Source organism: Cynoglossus semilaevis, chromosome 14, assembly GCF_000523025.1.
Source record: "Cynoglossus semilaevis isolate Cse_v1.0 chromosome 14, Cse_v1.0, whole genome shotgun sequence".
NCBI classification, from domain to species: Eukaryota; Metazoa; Chordata; class Actinopteri; order Pleuronectiformes; family Cynoglossidae; genus Cynoglossus; species Cynoglossus semilaevis.
In genome coordinates, this window is record NC_024320.1 from 6078018 (window position 1) to 6102373 (window position 24356).

A 24356-nucleotide genomic window follows, 5' to 3' on the forward strand; every position below is an offset into this window, starting at 1 on the left:
ACATAGATGACCCATGAGGACAATTGCCTTTTTTGCAGTGACCTTTGCACATGACCCTGCATACATTAGACAGGTGACGTATACAAATGAGAGGAAGCAGCTAGCCTGATTGCTGAGATTCTGCTGTGTGCTTTGCTTGTGCTTGCTTTTTCTGCTCCTTGGCTAAAGGTAGCCAAAATAAAAGTTGCATAACTTGAATACATCATACCGTGGCCTGACAAAGACATTTATTTGGGTATATTAAGACTAATTAATAGACCTCATCTTACCTACCTTTCCATTTATAGATAGTGTTTTTCTTTGCTCCTTTAATGAATGACTTGAACTGAGAGCATGACGACTGAGAGTTGAGTCTGACCTGAAGCTCAGATCAGACCGTTGCAGCTGAGAGCTGAATTTCATCCTCTGTGTGACTGAACATTCCTTCTGCGTTGGTGTTGCTGGCTGATATTAAAAAACCAGAAGTAACAATTTTTAACGGTTCACAGTAACCTTTTCCTGAAAGTCATTCTTGCAGTTTTGCCTGGGTGTTGAACCAGAATTATAACTGAGCATGAGGAGCAGCCAGCGTGCAGGGGTTGGCCCTGGTTATGGTCCTAGCTACGTTGAGTGAGTTTTATTTTTTAATTCACTGGTTGTTGAAAAAGTTTTCATTTTTTCCATTTTTTTTCTTTGCTCGTCTATCAGTGTCTCATCTTCATCCTTTGTCTCTACTTATTTTAGTGTTAGGATTTTGTTCTCATGATATTCTGTGAATACTCCGAAGGTGTTCAATAGTCTCCTCTGCCTCTCAGTGGCTGCCAGTCACACTGCACTGTGCTATGTCACATCTGTAGAGCCAATAGGAACTCACACAGCAAGCAAGACCTCTTGGTGTACAAGTACCCACCCTCCCCACCCCGCCCCGCCCCCCATGACAGACTAAGAAGGACAGTTGTGGTTAAACTGGAAAAGGAACAACATCTTAAAACAAAATTTACCATCAATTAGGAAAATCTTTGTAAAATTGTGTTGATTTGTTGTGTTTCATCAGGTTTTTGAAGGTCATGCCCATTCCTAGTTCACACTTCTACATATTCCTGACAGTTCCACATGCATGTTATTGAACTAATAATCTATTAATACCTATGTGCTAACATATATCAAGAAATCTAAGATTTCTGAGACTATTTTTAACTTCACCTTTATTAAAAATTGTACTTTTCTTTTATTATTCACTGATGGAAGAATTTTCCCTCTGAAAGGTGGACACTGTTTTGAAGCATTTTTCTTAATGCATGGCACAGGGTTTTATTCCAGGTGCAGTTTGGTTTGCTTTTGTGTTCTGAGTCATGTCTGGCCTGAAGAAAAATGACCACTTGAATTCAAGTTCTGGTAGTTCTTTAAATTCCTAACGTAGTTACACACATGTTGTTTACAGTGTACATGTGGAGATAATATTTTAGTTTTGGTGTTAATGTGGCTTTTTGTGATTTCTCAAAGCCAGCTACCTGTGAACCTTCACATGTAATATTTAATGTCATATTTGTATGAAACAAATGGTCATGTACAGTAAATCAGCGGCCATGTACTAAGTGAAATTTGTCTGCGTCCTAAGTTTAATCGATTCAACACATTTCTCCAAAGAGCGTAAACAATAACAGCACCATTTAATGTTTGTTTACTGATGGATTAACTGGGTTTGAGGAAGATCAGGTGGAAAACTAGGTGTCAGTCCTTAATGCCAGCAAACAGAATTGGACCATTGAGGCCTGTCAGAACCACAGATGTCATTCTCTGTTGGAACAAGTTTAACATTTTTTGTTTTAGTCGCATTTTTCTGTTTATCTTTTATTTGTATTTTTTATGTCAGAAAGAAGAAAAAACTCACCTTAGACTTTATCTACATTTGAGAAAAAACGGTGAAAAGAACCTTCAATCTGGTTCAGGTCAGACTGGTCAAACGTCACTGGTGAGCATATTTATTCCTACAAGAAAGTTCACCTTTAAAAGGATAGGTCATATATGTCCTACTGAGTTCCTTAAAAACAGTGACACCCAGTTCAAATGATTCAAGTTTAACCACTGTGTTAATAGTTATACTAGTATTAGGCTGTAACTTACCATAACATTTGCTCATGGAAAATTCCTTCTCTTTTGATTTCTGTCAACCTTTAGCTGTGGTTTAGGCCAGGCTTTTCAAAACTCTGCTCATGTTGTTGCCAGTGATGGAAGGAACTGCAGCAGCAGGAACTGTAACTTAATAACAAAGGTAGAGTTGAGATTTCAGACCTGTTCTTCCTGACTCACTGTGGTAAACCAATTCATAACTTAAATTCACATTTACGTACAAGATTTCAGCAAACAATTATACAGTAAAGTGTTTTAATGTTCCTGTGATATGATGGCACAAATATTGGCCCTAGTTTTCACATTGGAAATTTGCTACAGCAATTTGGAATGTAGAAAGTATAACCTCTTTGTAGCTGCTGCTGAGATCGACCACTTCCTGTTGTTGTGGCAAACACTGAACACTTTTCTTGCCAGTACCTTCTTCAAAGAAGCACAATTCAAACAACTAAATTCAAATTTGTTTTTCTCTTTAGGGGTCGTCTATAAAATACGTTATTCCAGTTTATTTTTGTGTTGAAAACAGGAATTCACAAGTTCATCATTCAAGTTGACAAACTAGCATTTTCCTTTTGACATCTGGCCATTTGTAAACCCCTCACTCCTTTAGTGAGTTCATGTCATATTTAATAAAGCATTGTCTATACCTAAACCTTTCAAATGATTACAGTTTTGCTTAGTTGGCTTAAGAGTTTTGTTTTTGTTCTCTGTTGCAATCGAAAATGTTTTAGCTGACGGATTTAGAACTGTAAATATATATGTGTGCGCGCGTGTTTATATGTACATATATTTGTATAAACATGTGTGTGTATATATATATTTATATGTATATATATAAATATACATATTTATATATATATTAAGGGTGCAGTGGTACACAAAATTCATGGTTTGATATTTTTGCGATAGAAAAAGAACTATTTCCATGCCTTTTTTAACTTAGTTTATTGAAATGACCAACATGTGTTTCAACTCAAAAGTTAAGTTTTTAATTCAAGTTAAACATATCTGATGCAGCTTTACCTGCCTCATTTTCTGCTGTGCACACTTAGTCGTTACCATCATGACGTTGTAATGATGAGATAAGGTGCCTAATTTATTTTTTAACCAGTGAATGCACTGCACTCTTCTGTACCATGGTTCACATAATAACAGATGTTAAAAATATTGGTTGGTTTCCCTTTTCATACAACTGGACAACAAGTAAAACAACCGAAATCTCTAATAAGATTTAAATACAATGATTTCTGGCACGTGCATTGTAATTACTGAAAGTGTCGAGACCTCAGAAAAATAAACTCTCAAGTGAACGATTACATAAATAATTGAAAAAATTTAAAGCAAATGGTACAAAGTGTAAGAGGCGTAATAGCCTTACAGTGAGAAGATCACCTATCTGTGTTTGAAGTAGAAAATCAACATTTTCCAATGTATCTGGTCTAACTGTTGTGATGAGGCCTGCTATTTTGTCATGTTTTTCTTTCTCACTGTAGCTAACCCTAACATATTTAGAAAACAGATTAATCCCATTGCATTCATTATTTTATGTCACTAACATTGATTTAGGAACATTTTTGCTCATATTCACTCATAAAAACTTTTTTTTTCCTGGGAGGGCACCTTCCCTGTTTTCTGAAGCATTACAGAAATATGTTTTTGAATTTTGACTGGTAAGGGCTGACAGCTGACAGACATCACACAGAGAAATGGTACAGTAGACATTTCTGTGTTCAGAAAGGACAAAGGAAGCAGGGCTAAGACTGATGATTAAAACTGATTTCAGTGAACATGATTATGAATAAAGACATACAGTAAGTGGATTTACAGACAGAAGGTGACCAGTGAATAAATAGACCTCTGGAGTTAACAGTCTCCAGCAAGGTAAAAAGAAAAGATTCTACAGTCACACAAGTAAAGGATAACATGAGTCAAACAATTATATGTTTGTTATGACCATAGAACCTTGTGTTAACTATTATCAATATTAGTCCTTTGGCATATTTTGGTCCCACGGTCCTTTGTTTATTTACATTTTCTCACATTTCTGCATACGTTCTGTTTTACATTTTCATTTCCTTTTTCCATGTTTCAAATCCCAAGCATTGCACAAATAAACCAGTGAATCTGTAAAAACATTCTTCAACACACAAGTGAATATTCAAGTAAAGCAGCTTCATCTCAAGGCACTAGAGGTCTATTTGGTCTGATGATCATTTAAGGACTACTGAGCAGCTATTCAGGTTTTGAGTTATAAATCAGCTACAAAGCTACAGCATTTACAGTAAAAGGAAAGCACTGAAGAGGATGGCACCCTGGAGAATACTTAATTTTCAGGTTTGCTTCTGATTTGTCCATGTGTTATGTCCGTGTTGCTTGTGTCTGACCAGAAGTCTGGGTTGTCTTGGTACCATTTCACTGGAATGATTTAAAAAAAAAAAAAGGAGATCATGATTTTATTTGGACAGGGTTTTTGTTTGTGTATGTTGTGAGTACAAGTGTGTAGTGTACCTGTCTGTCTGATGCCCTCAGCCCAGGGCACCTTTGCTCTCCAGCCCAGCTGCTGCAGCTTTTCACATGTGATGGGGTATCGTAGGTCAACCTGTGGCCTGTCAAATAGCAGGTAAATCAGTTCCACTTTTATCTACTGATACATTACTTGTTATTATTCTAATTTATTTGTTTTATTTAGGTCTGTTGCAGCAACAGCAGAGGCTGCTCCCTGTATTGGCTGAGTTGCATCTTTGGGATGATTTAGGAGAGACAGCTGCTACATACAAGGGTGAGTTAGTGGACTTATCAGACCAGTCTGTCATCTGAACAGATCCCTTCACTCTACTGACAAGATGCTTAGGATGCAAAGAAAAATCCATTCAAAGACTTACTGTGGAACATACATTCATTGATAAAGCCCATACAGATAAGGCCTGGTTAATTCTAACTTCTAAGTCGATTTGATTTCTAATAGTGCCACAAATAAGGGACTCGGTTATTATTAATATTATTAACTAGTTGCTAGAAGAACGCTCATGGTGCACAAACTTTATATTATGATAATAAGGCCAGTGTGTGTTCTTCCATTTGCTGTCTCTCTATTGTCATTGTTTTCACTTTGACGGTTTCTGTAACAGAAAATTAAAATCTGATCCAGACGTCACACTGTAGTTATTAATTTAGTTTAGTGGAGTAGTTCATTTTTACACTAAAAAGACCTGCGGGCTATTTTCTTCAGCTTATTTACTTTTTGTATCTATATATTTATGTTCTTATGTATTTATATATTATGCATTAACATTGTATTTAATTTCCATTTAGTATTTTATGTTTTCAAATGAGTGTGATAGTGCACTACATTTCTGATTTGATTTATTTGTATTTTGATAGGTTAATATTGTAATACTTTCGGTTATGTTAAAAGAACGTTAAACAGTAGGTGTAGTAGAAAGTATCGCATATGTTGTTCCTTATGTTGCATTGCAATATGCACTCCAATCAATTAGTCATTGTGTTAATTCATCTTGATTTTACCATTAACCAAAATAACTGTAATTATGTTATCTTCAAGGAAACCCACCTGTCAGGCACAAACTCCAGCCAATTATTCACCTCTGGATCTTTCTTGACCTGAAATTACAAAAACAATTACATTTAGATTGAATATATGAAAGGTACATGTTATTTTGTACTAATGACAGGAGTGAAGTAAACACACCATTATTATGAGTTCCTTGGCAAGGTGGATAATGGGGATTTCACAGCTCGCTCCCACATTGTAGATTTCACCATCATTTCCTTTCTCCATAAGCAGCAGTAAAGCATCAATGGCGTCATCAATGAACAAGAAATGTCGAGATTTAGGGCAAGTTCCCTGGATGGTGCTGCAGCATAAGTGAGAAGGATCTTTTGTCAATGCACACTGTTAAACAGATCCAAAATTACATCTGGCACTTAGGAGTGTAATTAGGAAAACCTGAATACCTACACTACTGTATAATAATATAATCATGGAGAACAATTAAACACTATTCCACTAGGTGGCAGCACTTGGCTCTAAAACAAAACAGACTAAGATCATTATATTTCATTACATATATTTATTTGACATTTTTGTTTGGTGGTGCAATGGGATATTTCTGGTGCAAAATATGTGTCATCGCACATAATAAGGTTGGAAAACTGACAGAGAGAATGTTTGTCAAAAAAAAGCCAAACATATTTACCATTTCTTGTTCATATGCAAGAGGGTGAGGAACCTGGGAATGACCTGAAACCCAGAAAACTGCAATTGACTAAAATGTAAAATGAGTAGTTTATGTAGACTGAAAAATACATTTAAATGTATTGATTACTCTCCTAATTTGTCAGTATAATACTACCTTCTCAGTGTACTGTCTGGGCCCGTAGATGTTGTTACTTCTCGTTATCAGAATTGGAAACTGGTTCAGTACAGAACAATACAAGAAACAAACATCAGGCATAAAGACTCTTGGTATAATTAAAAACACAGCTAAAAAAAAAAACTCCCTTTAAAGGTCCAGTCCTAAGATTTTTTTAATTGCAAAACAACCAGCCCGTCAACTGGTAAACAAGTGAATTTAGGCAACAACTGATCAACCTAAAAATCAGGTGAAGTGAAGAACCATGTTGGCAAAGATATCTGCACTAAACATTGTACATATATATATATGTACAATGTATATGTATTATACATATATAGCATATGTGTCTGATATGACTGTGTTTTGGCACCACAATAATTTTCTTATTTGCATTACACAGTATATTGGGGCGTTTTTTATCCAGCAAGAGTCTGTTGGTGGATGTTTAACACACACAGTCAGTTTAACCAAATACTTGTCTGTGTATGGGTGTATGACATACCTTATATTTGTCCCAATAGGATCTGACCAGGAACTCTGCTGCTGCTTTGGTGGCAGAGTATGGATTTGAAGGCCTCACTGGGCTACTCTCATCAAACACCTACACAAAAAGTCCAGGTACTGTAAGTCATTGCCGGCCACACAAACACTATATACTGTATCAGTTCATCCGACACAGCAGGCACAACAGTACATGTACCTTGTGAAGACTGGACCCATATACTTCATCGGTGCTGACATAAATAAAGCGCTGCAGCTGGTATTGGGCCTGATGAGCAGCTCTCAGTAAAACTTCTGTACCCTCAATGTTAACCCACTTGAAAATTGATGGAGACTCAAATGACGATTCTGTCAAAAAAGAAAAACACGAAAAAACCTTTTTAATGCCCAAGTCTTGGCCTGACCTGATTGAAAAACTGTTGCTTACCAACGTGTGTTTTTGCTGCCAGGTGGAAGATCAAATCAATATTATAACTGCTAAAAATGTGGCCAACCAACCAGGTGTCACAGACATCTCCCTGATGAAGAAAGCAGAGGTTAGTGCACCCACTGCTGACTATTGTAAAAATACATTAACTGGATGATCTGCCACACCTTGACAAAGGTGTAGTTTTCTCTCTCTTCAATGCTCTCCAGGCTCTTGGGGCTGCAGCAATAATCCAACTGAAAGGAAAGATCAGAAGCAATTATTTGTTGACTAGGACAGTGATGACTCTTTATGTGAAAAAAGAGGAAACCCATAAGGACATACATTATCTAGGTTTATAATCCTCCAGTCAGGGAATTTTTTCACTAGTGAACACACAAGATGGGAGCCACTGGGGAAAAAGGAAGAGAATCACTGTGAGACTAACTGTCAATTAGGTTCTGTGCCTAAAAAACAGAAATGTTGACCTAGACCACCACCAAACTTTTTTAAACTGAGAGCTACTTCAAGGTCACTCAGTAATACAGAGAGCTACTTGTTTGATACAGACTTCACAAACAATGTAATAATAATTAGTTCAGGGACATGCAGTAGTAGACACTCTTCTTACCATCGTCATTGGGCCCATATGAATATCACTGCAAGTGGAACTGATTCAAAAACCAGAGTAACAGTACAATGTTTGACCCTCTTGTTGACTAGTTTTATTTTAAGAACATAGCCTGCGGGCACCGTAGGTAGTCCATGGGGGCTACCATGTGGCCCCAGGCACCACGTTTGTGTCCCCTGACCTAGACAATGTACATTCATGGGTCCAACATGGTTGTCTCCAGTAAGACGGAGATTTAAGTCTTTTGTTTGTCATCATGTCCATATGTTCTCCAGTTCGACAAGTCTGTAACTGAAGGGTGGAGGTCTTGGCGTGAAAATATATTCACAGGTTTAGGTATTTAAGGCTTTATGTTACTACGTTTTGCAGATGAATTTGGGGACGTCTAAAGTACAAACACAAAAGTAGCGTTTATGGTAAATGACGTCAAAACAGCCAGAAGTGAACAGTAAAGCAGGTTGTACTTCATATGAGTTACTAAAATACGATGTTATCCGTGTTTCTTGTTTTAAGTGAAAGTATGAAAACTCACATAAACCCTGAGCCTCCAGTCACCAGAACAGTCCTGGTACAGTCCATCCTGTACTGTGTAGCACAGATGCGTGCTCACAATAATATTTCCTACTGTGGCTACTATTAGTGTATATCAAAACCACGCCTTCTGTGTTGGAAAGGAGGACATTCAAAGGCCAGCAAAACTGTAACCGGTTAATTTACACGTAACTAAATACATTTTGATTGCTGTACGACAGTAAGGCACTGCTTTACGTCCTTGTTGACACGTTGAAATAGGCGGTTCATTTCCTGCAGGCAAACGAGTTTCTGCACGCTGGTTGGTCCGATTTGGTGAGGTAATAAGGAAGTGAATCATGTCACAGAGCCTCTCCGTCAGGGCGGTGGTGTAATGGTGTGTATGACATCCGAAAATTATTTTCAAAATAAGTGCACTTTGTACTACTTTTGTAGCAGCAACCAAAGCGACGAAATTGAACGTGCAGGTCGTCAAAGTGAAAACAAACAAACAACAACAAAAAACTCAGACGAATAGCAATACGTAAAAGCAAAATATGTAACAAAAATAATAAAACAGTATAGCGAGCGAGACAATGTTATGTACAAGGTACTCTAGTAAAAGAAGGTTGTTTGCACTAATAGCACCTTTAATTGAATTTTCATTATGGAAAGGTATACAGTATTGCTAGTCAAAGTAAGTCTAACGCCACGATGGCTATGGGGAAAAGGTTTTTTTTAGGCAGTTAATCCTAGCTTTTAGTGCTGTGTATCACTTAAGTATTTCTCAAGCATGAACATCATAAAATTCTCATTTCCAACTAACATATAACAGTTACTGAAGTCCTAAAGGAGAACGGTCACACGTTACAGCCCTGGCTAGATGTTGACCTGTTAACCTTAACTGTCCTTTTCTGATCTGCCCTTGTGTTTGGTTTAATCTGTCTAATTCTGTAACTCTTACTTTCCTCGCATCACGCAAGCGTATATTGTAGAGGACAAAGACCAAGCTTCCGGTCTTGACTGGGGCTACTGTTGTCCAACTTGATGTTGCTCACTTCTGGCTTCGTGGCTCATTGAGTTAATCGGAAATAATGTAAATTTGAATATATCGTTGAAAGCGTATGTGTTTATAATGTCTAATTTGTGGTTCGCAGTCTTGGCCGCCGTGCTGCTGGCTTTTGGTGCTTCAGGAAAAACAGTGACAGGGATTTTCAAAAGCGAAATGGCAAGGCAGCAGAAAGGTCAATTCATCACCAAATTTATGTACCAAGGTAACTACTGATGCTAATATAAAATAATTGAATGTTTAACTGCTCGTTTCAGTCTTAGTTTTCCTTCACTCCGCATGTTCATTCATTTCATGTTATTGTCGTTTTTATTATTATTTGGAGCATAATTATTACATAATTCATTTACAAATAAAAATTACCCAAACCTCCACAGTACATACAACTTTGATTTGGCATAAACAATGATTTGCATAGGGTATTTATATATTAAACAGAAAATGTGATGTAGTTGAACTGTTCTAATGTGTACAATCCTGCATAAAAGATTTATTGTGTTAGAAAGATAAATTACATACATTTAGATATATTTGAATTCACTGTTTTGCGAGACTTGCAGGAAGTGTTTGTATATATTTTGTATGTACTAGAGCAGTTTTTACTGCAAAAGTACATAAAATATTTGACAGGACTGGTACAAGGGTGCAGGACGATGGGGGATGTCTGCATTTATGTTAATCAAAATGCAAATTGCAGAGTTATGCAGTTATGTAATCACTTGACATTGAGATTATGATTTTTATTTTATTATGATTTTTATATTTGATTTGTAAGGTTGAGTATACACGAAAGCAAATTGCGTACTAGCCCACTCTACTTGTTTTTTGTTTTTTTTTGGCAATTGTAATGTACGATCATAATTACTAGAAATCCCTGGGTACCTCGCGGTTAAATTCAAAATTCCAATTCAGCCTAATTAGATGTCAAGTGGGCTGGACCAGTATATTCATAACATAATTACCTATAGATTATAATTATCCTATGTTTTTTTTCCTTTTTCATGCAAAGAAGTACAAGTGTATTAAAAAAATGAAATATCATTTTACAAGACACTACCAACGTAAAATATTTGTGCTTTTTGCTTTCCAAATTTATCATGTGGGCCAGATTGAACCCCCCAGTGGCTGGGTTTTGGGCTGCGGGCCATATGTTTGACACCAAAACAAAAACATACTAAAACAGTTTGTATTAGACCATACTGTACCATTAATAATACAGTTTTATTAACATGAATAATGTTAATAAAACAAACATGGCTGGTCGTGTTTTTCAAGCTGTTTTGCTGCTGTATCGGTCTGACATTTAGAAAACATTTGCAATAAGGAATCTTTTATCATCCCTCAGTGAACCACAGTAGTTTTCAATGTACATTTGGCTTCTCCTCTATCTCCCTTAAGGAGGTTTGTTTGTGTGTCGAGTGGACAACTATGCCCTGGCCGCTGAGAAAGAGGCCAGACTACTGCTGTACCAGGACATGGACTCAAATCTGGACAACCTCAGCTGCACTGAAAGGCTCGCCAGGGCCAGTTTTACAGGTAAGGACCGGTGTTTTATTTTACTAAGTGATAAACTCTGATTCTGAATATCTCTTGTCTTACTGGTTCTGTTTTTTGTGTTTAAGTCTCCCTTAATAAAGAAGAGCACAATCAGACAATCCCTAAGCAGACGTCCCCAACGGTTTGGCAGGCAATTTACATTGACAGATTTACATGTCAGGTAACAGTCAGACAAAACTTGATAGAGACACAACTGTTAAACATCTGTCTTAAAACATTTTGATTTACTGTTGTTAATACTGTAAACAAGCATGTAGGCTCGGGTGGCACTCAGGTATTAGCACCAGACAACTGTAAATTCTTCATCAAGCTCCTTAACAACTCTAGGCTCCAGAGCAGAGTCATGTGCCAAAGTAAAAACAAAAAAATGTATTTACATAAACTATTAAATTAAATCATTATAAAGTGTAAAACCTGTGGTAAATGTTAAGATATGAACATCTAAGTAGTTGTCCAAAATGGAGCAAATCTCTAACAACCGAAGATTTAGACTATTTCTCTACACTGTAGGAGTTCTGTCTGTGGGGAAATTCTAATGATCCTGTTATCAGGTCTCACCCTGCTTGTTCTTCATCTCTCCAGAAAAGTGCGGTCATCCCTTCTTTCGCTGATCTCAGTTTTACAGTGCTGCTGCTAAACACTGACTCAGCTGGCAATCCTTTGGAACACTTCAGTGCAGAGAAGGCAGGTCAGTTTGGCAAAAACACCTTTCTGTGTTCTATATGAAGTCATTAACATGGGTCCATTATTGTTGGAACTGTATTACATCAAATTTCAATTTTCCTCAGGTCTCTACAGTTTTTACTTCCTTCTGTTGCTGGCCTACTTCATAGCATGCTGTATTTACATTCAGCCACTGCACCATGCATTAAAAAAAGGAGGTCCCATGCATACTGTCTTCAAAGTGCTGACTGCAGCACTGGCATTACAGGGAGTCTCCGCTCTCTGTAACTACATCCACCTGTCCAGGTTTGTACAGAACTATTTCTTATATTGTTTAACAAAAATACATTTTATTAAACATTCACTTTCATACACAGTGATCAGTTTTTTGATTGTCTATTACTAGGGATGTAACTGCATCGTGAATTGATTAGAAATCAACACAAATATGTGATAATTTGCATCGTTTGAAATAGAAAATTAATGGTGCATCAAGGTGTAAGGAGTAGGCTGTGTTATTTCAAAAAGTCACTGGTCATACCATGAGACTACACACTCTAGTACAGTAGGTGGCAGTATGCACCCAAGTGAAAAGAAAGGTAGGCTAAAGAAAGGCTCTTGCCTCAGACACATACATCAGTGACTGTTTAACAGTGCACCACCCAGCTACATTCCACGAAGCTTCTAAAAGAACCTGGTGAGACTACCTGAAGACTACCTTCCTGGAATACTTCTCCACCATTAACCTCCACCTCACTGACGCCCACTAACCCAAGGTTGACTCAGGCTTCCTGGAGTTCTTTGCAGTGTCTGTTTATCATCTCCAGGATTCCTTGCTTGGAATAATGTTGACTTTTTTTCTATTTGCTGGTCTTTTGCAGGTATTCTGGAGATGGGGTTGGGATTCCACTGATGGGCAATTTGGCAGAGTGTATGTTCCTCAGGCTTCCTTTGGTTGTATTCACTTGCAACAGTTCCGTCATTTTTCATATAAAACATTCTCTGTTGTCATTGTTTTATTTCCTTGTACAGTCTGGGACATGGTGTCCCAGGTGTCCATGCTGTATATGTTACTGAGTCTGTGTGTAGGCTGGACTCTGAGCCGAGGCAGGAAGCCTCAGTTCCGCCCACTACAATGGGAGCATACTCCAGCCTCCACAGCTGTTGCTGTAGGTGGTGTCTTCATACAGGTACATAGGTTATCACTTCAAATTTAAAAATATCACTTCTGTCTAATTTTATTTTCAACTTGATCTCTAAACATATTCATTTCACAGGGGATTTTGCTGTTGTGGGAGCAGTATTCTGAGTTGGAAAATGAACATCACAGCTACCACGCCCAGCAGAATTTAGCAGGTGTATTACTCATTTTCTTGAGAGTGGGTCTGGCTCTGCTGCTTGCCTCCATTCTTTACCAGATCCTCTCCACAGAAAGAAGCACTTTGAAGAGAGACTTCTACCTCAGCTTTGCGAAGGTACACCATACTACAGTTTTTCCTTAGCCTCAGAATGGACAACACTCTGAACTGCAGGTCTTTAAGGTTGTTTTTTTTATGACAGGGATGTTTCCTGTGGTTTCTGTGTCACCCTGTTCTTCTCCTCTTGTCAGTTGTCTTCAGTGAGCACCAAAGAGAAAAGGTATGAATAGAAAACAATGTTTCCACTAGCATATCGTAATAAGAAAAATGTTTAAGTTGGTCATTTTAGGAACTGTAATTGTCTTAATAGAAGGACAAATATTGATTGAATTGAATTACAACCTTTTTGCATCTTTGTAGTTGGTGACCATCGGTGTTGTCCTGTGTCAGTCCATCTCCATGGTGATACTCTACCAGCTCTTTCTGTCTCGTTCTCTCTACTGGGAGGTCTCCTCTCTTTCATCTGTGTCGTTGCCACTTACTATGTCCAGGGTGAACCAGAGGAGGCACTACTGAGCACAATCATTGTCACAGGAGTCAAGCTTCTCCCCTGTAAAAATCCGACTTGAGTCCAGAGGAAAGACTCTTCCTGAGGACATATTGTGAAAATTACATCTGCATCCAGTTTTAAAATAATCCTTAGAGAAATGATCATACCTGCTGGTCTTTCACTAACAAAGAAACACCACATAGGTCTGAAAGGACAGAGGCTAGTCTCTACAACAACAACCTACCTCAATTAAAAAGAAAGTCTTACTGAAAATATTTTATTGAAGAACAGACATCTTTACATACTATATCCAAAGGAGAATCTCCAAAGAGGAATACAAGCATGGATAAAGATGAGGTTAACTTCAATAGTAGCTATAATGATGATCAGCTGTTTTGCCTAATTGGGCTAAAAGCCTGTCAAGATATTTTACAACCTTAGAATAAAAAAAAAACCCACAACCATACATTACATTACATTACACTACATTACATGTAGCAGATGCTTTTATCCAAAGTGATTTACAGTTTGAGGAACAAGAGAATTAAAAATATTCATTTTCCATCAATAAAATATGTTACTAGATTCGAGTAAAAATTGGTAAAAAATATTCTTAATAGTATTGCGTTATTGTAAAATAATGAACAAAAATGAAATTTTGGTCAAACCAAAAAGAAAAGAAACCATGTGTTTCATCTTGTGTGTTGCCGTTAAAAAACACAACTATCAGTTCCATCGCTTTTCTTTTCAAAATAATGTACTTCATTTTGATAAAACAGCTGTCATAGTAGCATATTGGAAGCATCATATCAATAGGAATCCATCTCTCACTGTTGGGGAAATATTTTAGCTGCAAAGTGATGACGATATGATGCTTGGTTCTTTACTTTAATAATAATAATAATAATAATAATAATAATACATTTTATTTTATAGGCACCTTTCTGACATTCGAGGACATTGTGGTATCATAGAAACCCTTTTTTTTAAAGTAACACCACTACAAAGTTTGCAGAATAAACCATGACAAATGCAAGATTCACTGTCAGTTTATAATGTCTGAAAAACCTAAGCCGGTCGGTGTTATAAGAAACATTAATGTATTCATCAGTTGTTAAACTAAAGAATTGTACACATTTGTGGGTCCTGACTATATTTGTGGGAAAATATATAGTCATAGGTTACACTGTATAATCTAACAATTGAGTATGAGAATATTTCTATTTCTATTTTTAATTGCTAATTGCTATTTTCCAGAGGACGGTGTTGCCATTACTGATTATTTGCAGTATTACTTAATATTATGCTTTGTATGTGTTTTTACTTCTTTGGCTCCATTTAAACATTTTTTAAATTAAACTGCAGCAGAATGTTAAGACTGAACTTTGTGCTTTGAAATTACGGTGCATTCAAATCACAGATATTTAATATTAATATTAAATAGCCGTTTGTGTTAGACTTCTGAGCCTCTGATGCTAAACAGGTGCTACACGTTTTCATAAATTCAATTAAATAATTCCATATATATACACACACACATAATGTGGATGCAGTCCAAAGAAAATATTGCCAAGCGTACTTTGCGTTATCGCACGTAAAACCGGAAAAGACGTCATCTTAAAAGCATCTATTAACAACAACAGGAACTAAATTTAAAACGCCGTTTAACTGTGAGGCCTTGGCTGAGTGAGGCTGCGAACCCTTTATTCACATTTCTGTCGCACGGCGACGCCAATTGGCCAGTTTTTCAGGTGATTCACAAGACACCAGACAGATAATACCGATAGATACACAGCGTATTTATTTTACTACTTTTGTTTTTGTGTTTACGCAACCAATTTCTGTAGTTTTACTTTGAATGTTCAAAGCGGAAGTGAGGTTTTTTTTGTCGGTTGGTATTTACACTGTGGAAACCGGATTAACGTTTATCGCAGTGACAGATGGCGTCTTCTTGAGGGCTGACATTTACGCTGTTTTTGTTGTTTTGTTACTGAAGGTCGACATAGAAATAACTATACTTAATAAACTTGACTGTCTGGATGGAAAAAGGCGAGCAAAGGAACCATGTCGACAGAGACGAATGTGGGCCAGATCGAAAAAAGAAATCCAGTTGCTGTCAAACTGATTGCAGAATACAAGGTGAGCCATAGGTGACATACGTAAAGAATAATTTCACAACTTCAACGGGTTTCAAGGAACTAAAAACTAAAAACGTTAAAAGAATGTAATGTTGTGCATATACAATATGTGTGCACTATGTACGTACGGATAAGCAATGACTTTTTTGTAGTATTAAAAGCTGCTAAGGTGGAGAACCTTGTCCTTTGTCATCAGTCTTTTAAAAACAACAACAACGTTAGTCACTGGAAGACCCTTTATTAAACAGTAATTTGATATTTGGGTTGTATTTTATCGGCAGTTTGATCCACATCATACAATTACGTCTCATGCAATGCAACAAAATTGCACATAGTGCTGCACGTTATCAATACACTGAACAGAAAACTACAAATGTTTTGCAAGAAGCCAAACAACGGAATAGAATGAATAAACCATATACAGTAATTATTTACAATAATAATATAGGACAATGTAACAGAAGGAAGCACTTCACCCAAGAAAGACAGAGCAGTGAAGAAAGATTACTTTACGTTTCACAAACGGTACTTTTTAGAACAGTTACTGAATTTTATTTTATACTTGCTTTACTACTGGTGTATTAGAGGAGGACATACTTTAGCTCCGAATCTGAACTTGCCACTGGTAAATGATTCTATTCAGCATGTATTCAGTCATTTTGAACTGGTTAAGCTGCATTACAGGTTCCAGGACATTTTAAACAAAACGTGAGAAATTGCTGTTGCAGCTGCAGCTATAGGCAGCAGCCTGGGGCACAAACCTGACACTTACATACTTTAGTGGGAAAGCTGAGGGCAGAGAGCGAAGACACTACGGTGACTAAACAAAGCAGTGGCAAGACAACTCTCCATTCACACACACAGACATATATATATAATATGTATATGTTTTTAACTATACCTCATTTTCAGGTCATGCCCCCAGATTGTCACAGGTTAATCTATTCACTTTGCTGAGTTTGTGGATGGAAGTGTTTCCTCAGGAGCAACATGAAGACAACAACAACAGCCAGGTTGGTGTACAATAGATCTAAGGCCCAAGTTATGACTTACAGTTCTTTGTTGCATGTACTTGAATCTGTTGTGTTTTAGATCCAGGGGGTGGGTCTGGTGGTAGTGCGGGACAATAAGGTGGTTGGACTCCACTGCTCCGAGGCTGAGCTCCATGCAGGACAGGCAGCCATTATTCAACATGGTAACCACTTGGAGAACTGTCAGCTGTACTTTTCGAGGAGACCCTGTGCCACCTGCCTCAAGATGATAATAAATGGTGAGAGGTCGCTTAGAAAAAAATAATTGTATGAATTGTGATTGCCCCCTCTTTCTATAAAAAAAAGGTGTGTGTTGACAACAACAACAACAGCAGAGAGCTGAGCTGTGCTGAAGCCTTACTCAGAATACTCTGCCCTAACAGTTGACAGGTAAACAACAACCTAAATGATATACTGATGAAATAGTTTGTTTCTCTCCAGCTGGAGTCAGTCGGATCTTCTTTTGGCCTGGAGACCCCGAGATCAGCATGCTCAAGTCCAATTCCTCAAAACGATCACAATTTCACTCCCAACCTGTCGTCATCACAGAGGAGGCTGCCCTGGATGCAGTGGCAACAGAGATGCTAAAGTCCAACAGCTGCTCTCACATCTGTGTGTTGCTTCAGCCACTGACACCCGGCCTGGCACAGTTCGTACAGGAGACGTCCAGAGAGTGTGACTTCATGGAGAGAGTGTCTGAAGATCAGCCGTGCCTCGATACAGTGGAACTCTTCAACAAGTATGACGTTACATTTTGTTGATGCAACAGTCATTACTAAGTGTTTTAAGAGTATGTTGTGTATTTCACACCTAACCCTTCAGTTTTATACAGAAATGTACTGTAGTATAACCATTCATAACATCCTGGTTGACTATATTAACACCACTGATAAAGCAATAAACCCTCTTAGCTTAGTTCAGCCACAGCTGTGACATACTGGATATCAAGCATAAGTAATAACAAAATCTGCTGAGTTGTACACAAACTAAATACAGTGGGGCTTCAAGATACGAGTTTAATCCGTTCCACAACAGCACTCGTATGTCGATTAGAAATAACTTTAAACCTATAAATATGTTCCTGAAATGTACTATTAATTTATTAATAGATATAGATATAAACATAGATATAAACAAATACATTGATAATATAAAATATTAGTAATTAAGAACACATTTTTTATTATTCTTATAAAAAAGGGTAAAATAACCCAGCGAGGGACAGTGAGCGAGACTGACACCAAGTGTAGGATTAGGACTGGGAGTGAGGACTGGATTTAGTAGATATATATATATATATATATAAGGGAGAAAGAGTAACTTGGAAAACTTGTATTTTGGGGTGATCAGTTACTGACCTGATATTGTTTACTACAGTTTTTTTGCTGCGTTGTCTTTATTTTGGACAGAAATATTTATTTATTTGTTTAGTGCCTTTGTTGAAAAACTTTGATTATTTGCCCACCAAGCTGCTTTTGTTTTTCAGAGAACGAAGGAGACACTTAGGGGATTTCTGTGAAAAGTTCCTGGTTGGTTCAGCACAGCAGCACAGGGAGATTTTGACACACATGGGTCTGAAAAACTTTTGTCTTGAGCCATACTTTTATAACCTAAGACACAACATGAGGGAGCTTGTAGAGCTTCTGGCGTCTGTGGCTGCAGGGGTTCCACAGCATCATCATGGATTCTATAGGTGAGAAAACTGCACTTCAGAAAAGTAGGATAAAAGTAGGATACAATTCAAACTCAACAGTGAACCCTGTCCAGATCAAATATGATCTGATGGAAGTTAGAAATGTTATTCTGATGCTACTGGCTACTAATTATTATTGCATTTTATTATGTACTTCCTATATTTAGAAAACACCAAATCATTTTTTTCTTACACAGATCAAAGGCAGTTATAATTTATGTTTGTTTATTGCAGGGGTCAGTGTTTAGCAAAGGAGCCATCACTGGCCAATGCCTTGCTGCTTCCTCCCTGCGATGGAGTATCACAAAAAGTGGCTCACCACTGCATTGTTCAAGCCCGACTTCTTTCCTATAGAACAGGTCAGTTTTACTTTAACAAAAAGCTTTGAGCAATTGTGCCTATCATCAAGAAATTAGATTAAGAAGTAGGGATTTAATGATACATGTACATGTTTTGTTTTTTTAACAAAATAAACTCCAGACAGATTATGACCAAATACAATGATCCTTTATTTGTAATAAATAAATAAATAAAAAAAATATGCAAAATACCATGACTATACCATGTACCATATACCTTACTGTAGTAGTGTGTAGTGTCATGGTATGACCACTGACTTTTGTAACTTCAAATGTCAACTAGAAATGGATTTGAATTGATGGGAAACATGTTGCATAACCCCAGATTATTAGGTGGAAAACCTGTCTAACAATCCAGTTAGGTCGTTTTAGCCTGAACTGTGGGGCCGTTTTAACAAATACCAGCAGTTATGGAACATTTTTTAAATGTTTTGGCTTTAAACAACTGGAGGGACATTTTTAAAATTGGCAACGGCCATTTAAAACTAAATGTTCTTCATGTCCTAAATTGTTATTTTCATTCTAGAGGATCCCAAAGTGGGTGTGGGTGCTGTGATCTGGACGAGAGGACGAACGGTGAGCTCCACTTTTTATCATGTTGTATTTACAGTATTTTGCAAAGGAGAAGTGAGTTTTAGGTCAAACAGATGGCTGTGTGATGTTTTTTAAAAACATCCCTGCAGCATGGGCCCTTTATCTGATATCCTTTATGTTCATTGGCTGTGAGGGCTGGGTATCAAACTACATGTGTGTCAATCAAAGGTTTCCTCTACATCATAGATATAGATATAGATATAGAGTGCATTGGTGCCTCACAGAGAAGGTCCATTACATTAATGGGGCGAGGCGTGCCGTGCTCTGATATTGGCCTTAAACTCTTCTGGGCGGTTGGGTCTTGGGCTTCCATCTTCCTTATACTTGGTGTCTGTGATGTACAGATCAGGGCAGTCTACACTACACTGTACGCAGCAGAGCAGGTCTGTCTTCAAGGTGAACTAGAATTTGTTGGTTGGTGATAAAGGATCTCTTTTTAAAGGATGAATGTTATGAATGTCATTCTATTTAACACTCTTATTATTTAAACATTGTTCTCCTGCTCATTCTTCTGTGTCACAGTATAATATTGATTCTGTGGTCACCAAGGTCGCACCCTCTCTTCTGGATGTAAATATTTACCATTGAATGACAGAACTTTTAGGTTGTATCCTATTTCTGTTGGTAGACGTGGCAGGGTGTGGTCAGCTACCAAAGACAACCTTGAGAACTCTAGAACCTTTGGACGTACCCTTGTAAATCAATATGAAACCTTTGGTCTCTTGTAGGTTTTAGGTCTCTGTTTTGAGGCGGTGGTTTAGGTAGCCACCAGTGCTACTGACACTGGACACACTGGATACTTTTCAAGTGACAGTCTCAGCCTTGGCTTATTGTTCTAACTGTGCTGATATTTTATGGACTCATTTCACCAACAGTTCCATTCTCTCCTGTCCCAGGCTGGCAGTGATGGAGTGGGAGGTCTTTGCCTCATAGGTTGTGGGTACAATGCTTACCCAGCAGGATCACAGTATGCTGAGTACCCACAGATGGATGACAAGCAGGAAGACCGACAGAAACGCAAATATAGATACATAATCCACGCAGAACAAAACGCCCTGACCTTCAGGTATGACCATTGACAGAAAACCAATGGACAAATAAAAAAACAGATTTCACTGTGGTTTTTGTCGCTTGCAGGGCCCGAGATATTAGAGTTGGGGAGCCCACACTGTTGTTTGTTACCAAGTGTCCATGTGACGAGTGTATTCCCCTGATCAGAGGAGCGGGCATCACACACATTTACACCACTGACCAGGACAAGGACAAAGACAAGGGAGACATTTCCTACCTGAGGTTCAGTAGTCTGAAGGGAATCAAGAACTTCACTGTAAGAACTATGGAGGATTCTATTTCAAGCATTTATACTGCAACCTGTCTTTTATAAGAAAATGTTATACAAGGATCGGTTTTCATTGGATGTTTCCAAAAGAAAAAACATTGAAAAACACTGGAATGCAAAAACTTTGAGCTACAGCAAATGATTTAGGCTAATGTTCCATAACGTCCACACCTGTTTGTATTCTATTTATAATTAATCAAAAAGTTTAATTAATAAATGTTTAATTGTATTGTTATAACTTTTTTAAAGTTTCATTAAATTTAAGAATAGGGGGAAAAGTAGAAGGAACTTTTTGCACAAATAATTAGGTGTGCATATTTGCAGTTTGAAGCCAGGAGGGACATTTCCCTTAAGATATGGTTTTCAAACAAACAAAACAAAAAGTGATCTTGTTAATCTTTTAACTGAAGCCTTTTATTTTTGAAAATGTATTTCTGTAAGGTGTTTTTGTTAGGATAACCAGTGACTGTGTTACAGGACAGTCTAGACTAAGACCTTTACACTGTGGCCTGTTTCTGTCTCCACAGTGGCAGAGGAGCCCTTCACTCTGCTCAGCGTCTTCTCCTCATGCTACCAGTAGGTGTCCTCCAGTAACCAAGGCTGAAATCAAATTCATATACATAAGAGCAATCTGAATAAAGTAATGTTTTTTTTATTGTCTTTTTTCAGATGGTTGTGTTGGGAAGCACAGCCTGGAGACTGAGACTGAGAACCACAGCAGTAAGAAGCAGTGCAATGGTAGATCCCACACCTTTCCCTCTGTCAACTGAAGATCTGCCCTACACCAGTCAGTGTCAACAGATGTCCAGTCCTACAGGATCATCCTAGCTAATGGACCAGAGAGTTTCCATTTTTGTGCGGCACTTTATTGCTAAAATATATGAAACTAGTGTACGAGGGGGACACGACGAGGGACTGCTGGGATTGTAAATGAGATGAGAGAGATTTTTATTTATGGAGAAGATGTTTGACAGTGGATGACAGGTATGTAGAGGTGGGTATTTATATGTTTTAGTGTTGTTATTATTGTGTCATTATATGAAGGCTAGTGGTGCTTTGGCCCAGAGCCAGTGTCTCTGTCATTGGTGTGGAACCCCAGGGTTCACCTCCTGGGTTAGAGTGAATCCAGGTTAGGGCAGTTGGTACCTTCCAGTGGACTCACCACCCACAGGATACTGCTGCCCCCGTGACCCGGTAACGGATAAGCAGATGAAAATGGATGGTTGGATGGATATTGAATGCTTCCTGATAATCTAGGATTTCTCACAAAACCGTCTGATATATTTTCCAAAAAAAAATAAAAAAAATTCCAGTGACAGGTTCGAGTTCCCAGCAAAGGTAAACACCTGTTTCAAGTAAAAACATGGGATTAGGTTCACAATCACATGTGCAAAGCAGTTCTTCTAATGGTGATGGAACTTGGCCTGATTTAGAGAACTTTGAGTTCTGTTGGTCTGTTAAAGTGGAAAAATTACGTTATCAAAGAAGTTTAAAAGAGGCAACTGGACTTGGTTTCTAGAAGACGTTTCAGACCATGTCAGTCCAGTCGCCTCTTCTGTACTCTGAGAACAGTGTGGACGGAGTGATCGCCCTGAAGCATGAACGTCTCTGTGCCTCTGTGATTCAATGAAGTTCAATTTAATAAGGATTCTAATATCAATTCTAATATACTTTCACTTTAAAACTATTTATATTCACATCATCTGGGCCAAACCAAGGCATCGTGTTATCAGGTTTTAATTATGAATCGGCTAATAATATCAGTTAGCCAATATTGTCGAACATCCCTAGTTTAAAGGAAGCACACTAATACATTTTTAAATGGAAAAATGGAAAAACTAAAAGCAAAAGAATGCAAATCTTTAGTTGGTTGAACTTGATCTCTTGAGAAAATGTTACTGTGAACCATCACTTCATGAGATTTTTTTAAAGGATGTTTTGCTGTTTTATTTGTATGTGGAATATGTTGATGTTTGATTGATTGATGACCTCTGTGTGTACATGAATTAATGGTGTTTTCTTAGGACAAATCTAATCCAGTCAAGAAATTATGTCCAGGTTCAAAAATTTAGATTTTCATCAAATCTTGAATTCATGGATTTAGGGAACCAAAAAAATCTCAGATTACAGTCATTTGTTCTTTGTTTTCTTTTTTTAAGGATCTTGTTTTCTGTGTTGGGCTTTTGTTAGTCAGAATAACAACATTGTACTCACATGGTTTGGATTATAATCCAACAGGGGTTTCTGATTAAAGTCAAAGTAGCAATTTCTTTTTACCTGAAAGTGGTGCGTTTTTAATATATAATCATAAACTCCTTGGTAACGTTCTTTTTTTTTATTCACTTCCTTCTTCTTTTGACAATTTGATTGGCAGCCTTGCGTGTTCCACCACCTGACAATCTGCTGTCTCCAGTGGAAGATCCTACATGGGATTTCTGGTGTTCCTCTTCCATTTCAAAGCCTGTCATACATATATATCCATTCTGTAAGACAGGTATCGAGGTATTACGACAGGATTTGATTCCTGGGAGCTCCGATGTTGTTGTTTGTGAGGAAGTCACATCTGCAGATCTGTATTTTCCCATTGTCCCTTCTCATTTCTTATTCCTCAACAAAGGTTGCTACAACAAAGGCAACCCACACACCTATATTTGTATGGACAAGGACACTTTACTAGCAGAGCAACACAGTAAAAAGAACAATACATTAAAAAGTAAGAACAATATGGATGGATGTCTGAAGAGGAGACAGTCTTCTGCTGCTTTGAGCGTGCTTAAATACGGGTCACCAATGTAGCAGGAAAACCACAGTGTACCAAAAACAGGGGTCACAGTCCTGCAGGGTCAGAGGTAACCCCCTCCTCCAAACCACTATTTGAGACAAATATGGCCAAAACATTTTATCATAATCTTTCAACATATGACCAAAAATGACATGCTAATAAGGATTTTGCAAAAATATTACAGAAAAGAATTCTGAAAATGTTCTCAAAATGCTCTAATTTGATGAGAAACATGCAGAAAAGACAAAACTTTGAAAAAAAAAAAGTTAAGGCGTCCCCTTCCTGTCTTGTCTGCTGTGTGGAGTTAGTGTGATCACACTCACCTGTGTCTCTGTCATCAGGCTCACTGGTGTCACCTGGTGTCCTGCCTATATATACAATACCTCTCTCCCACTCTGTCTTTGTGCGACTGTTGGCCACTTCTGTTTGTGGTCACACCCACTGGGTGTAGTCTGTTAAGTGCTGTGTTTAGGGGTCATATCGGGACGTTAATATTTATAGAAATCCTATTAACAAGAAAGTTTGTTGTTGTTTTTGCACGTTGTTAGTAACCTCCTGCACCCAAAAAGAGTTTCCCTTGTACTGCATTTGGGCCTGCCTGCATCCTGCCATGTCGACCGCAAGTGGCAAAAAATTTTCAATCATTTTGTAAAAAATTCTCAAAATGCATTTCTGGGACTTTTTATTTTT

At 37.7% G+C, this 24356-nt stretch overlaps 3 protein-coding genes and 1 long non-coding RNA gene across 11 annotated transcripts; 3 read left to right on the forward strand and 1 right to left on the reverse strand.

The window, feature by feature from the left end:
• The first annotated feature begins 6 nt into the window (after positions 1 to 6).
• On the forward strand, positions 7 to 2761 carry LOC112488040 (uncharacterized). Its single transcript, XR_003051715.1, has 2 exons — positions 7 to 609; positions 724 to 2761. It is a non-coding gene; the product is annotated as an uncharacterized LOC112488040 (long non-coding RNA).
• Positions 2762 to 3870: 1109 nt separating this feature from the next.
• tgds (TDP-glucose 4,6-dehydratase) lies at positions 3871 to 8775 on the reverse strand. Its single transcript, XM_008324680.3, has 12 exons — positions 8556 to 8775; positions 7738 to 7804; positions 7581 to 7649; positions 7414 to 7504; positions 7186 to 7334; positions 6988 to 7086; positions 6483 to 6542; positions 6327 to 6370; positions 5819 to 5984; positions 5681 to 5730; positions 4618 to 4715; positions 3871 to 4524 (listed from the first exon to the last, which is right to left on the reverse strand). Exons 1-12 carry the CDS (start codon positions 8600 to 8602, stop codon positions 4433 to 4435), a joined length of 1032 nt encoding a protein of 343 aa, XP_008322902.1. The 5' UTR covers positions 8603 to 8775; the 3' UTR covers positions 3871 to 4432.
• Positions 4591 to 14816, forward strand: gpr180 (G protein-coupled receptor 180). Of its 5 annotated transcripts, XM_025062233.1 has the most exons (13): positions 4591 to 4729; positions 4799 to 4888; positions 7007 to 7103; positions 9691 to 9807; positions 11001 to 11138; positions 11225 to 11319; positions 11742 to 11847; positions 11948 to 12128; positions 12704 to 12753; positions 12855 to 13012; positions 13100 to 13297; positions 13383 to 13460; positions 13601 to 14816. In XM_025062233.1, exons 4-13 carry the CDS (start codon positions 9759 to 9761, stop codon positions 13754 to 13756), a joined length of 1209 nt encoding a protein of 402 aa, XP_024918001.1. In that variant the 5' UTR covers positions 4591 to 4729; positions 4799 to 4888; positions 7007 to 7103; positions 9691 to 9758; the 3' UTR covers positions 13757 to 14816. The 5 variants fall into 5 exon arrangements, with proteins under 5 accessions (XP_024918001.1, XP_024918002.1, XP_024918000.1 ...); XM_025062234.1 differs by lacking the exon at positions 9691 to 9807; XM_025062232.1 differs by lacking the exons at positions 4591 to 4729; positions 4799 to 4888 and adding an exon at positions 7436 to 7522 and having other exon boundaries at positions 7053 to 7103.
• A 543-nt stretch (positions 14817 to 15359) lies between these two features.
• On the forward strand, positions 15360 to 23154 carry cdadc1 (cytidine and dCMP deaminase domain containing 1). 4 transcript variants are annotated; one of them, XM_008324675.3, is made up of 12 exons: positions 15362 to 15481; positions 15727 to 15869; positions 16781 to 16881; positions 16961 to 17138; positions 17341 to 17638; positions 18386 to 18592; positions 18827 to 18951; positions 19478 to 19527; positions 20442 to 20611; positions 20683 to 20872; positions 21412 to 21460; positions 21554 to 23154. In XM_008324675.3, the coding sequence occupies exons 2-12, from the start codon at positions 15770 to 15772 to the stop codon at positions 21652 to 21654; spliced, it is 1569 nt and encodes a 522-aa protein (XP_008322897.1). In that variant the 5' UTR covers positions 15362 to 15481; positions 15727 to 15769; the 3' UTR covers positions 21655 to 23154. The 4 variants fall into 4 exon arrangements, with proteins under 4 accessions (XP_008322900.1, XP_008322897.1, XP_008322899.1 ...); XM_008324678.3 differs by lacking the exon at positions 16781 to 16881 and having other exon boundaries at positions 15360 to 15481; XM_008324674.3 differs by lacking the exon at positions 15362 to 15481 and having other exon boundaries at positions 15599 to 15869.
• Positions 23155 to 24356: the final 1202 nt, after the last annotated feature.

Excerpts from the sequence above, each read along its gene's own strand:
- tgds (XM_008324680.3), bottom strand. The coding sequence starts at position 8,602 with ATGGACTGTACCAGGACTGTTCTGGTGACTGGAGGCTCAGGGTTTAT. Across the intron at positions 6,543-6,987 it reads CCTATTGGGACAAATATAAG|TTTCCAATTCTGATAACGAG; the intron begins GTATGTCATACA and ends GTACTGAACCAG. Across the intron at positions 4,525-4,617 it reads TGAGGGCATCAGACAGACAG|TGAAATGGTACCAAGACAAC; the intron begins GTACACTACACA and ends AAATCATTCCAG.
- gpr180 (XM_008324672.3), top strand. The coding sequence starts at position 9,669 with ATGTCTAATTTGTGGTTCGCAGTCTTGGCCGCCGTGCTGCTGGCTTTT. Across the intron at positions 11,848-11,947 it reads CTTCAGTGCAGAGAAGGCAG|GTCTCTACAGTTTTTACTTC; the intron begins GTCAGTTTGGCA and ends AATTTTCCTCAG. Across the intron at positions 13,461-13,600 it reads GTGAGCACCAAAGAGAAAAG|TTGGTGACCATCGGTGTTGT; the intron begins GTATGAATAGAA and ends GCATCTTTGTAG.
- cdadc1 (XM_008324675.3), top strand. The coding sequence starts at position 15,770 with ATGGAAAAAGGCGAGCAAAGGAACCATGTCGACAGAGACGAATGTGGG. Across the intron at positions 17,639-18,385 it reads ACAGTGGAACTCTTCAACAA|AGAACGAAGGAGACACTTAG; the intron begins GTATGACGTTAC and ends TTTGTTTTTCAG. Across the intron at positions 20,873-21,411 it reads AGGGAATCAAGAACTTCACT|TGGCAGAGGAGCCCTTCACT; the intron begins GTAAGAACTATG and ends CTGTCTCCACAG.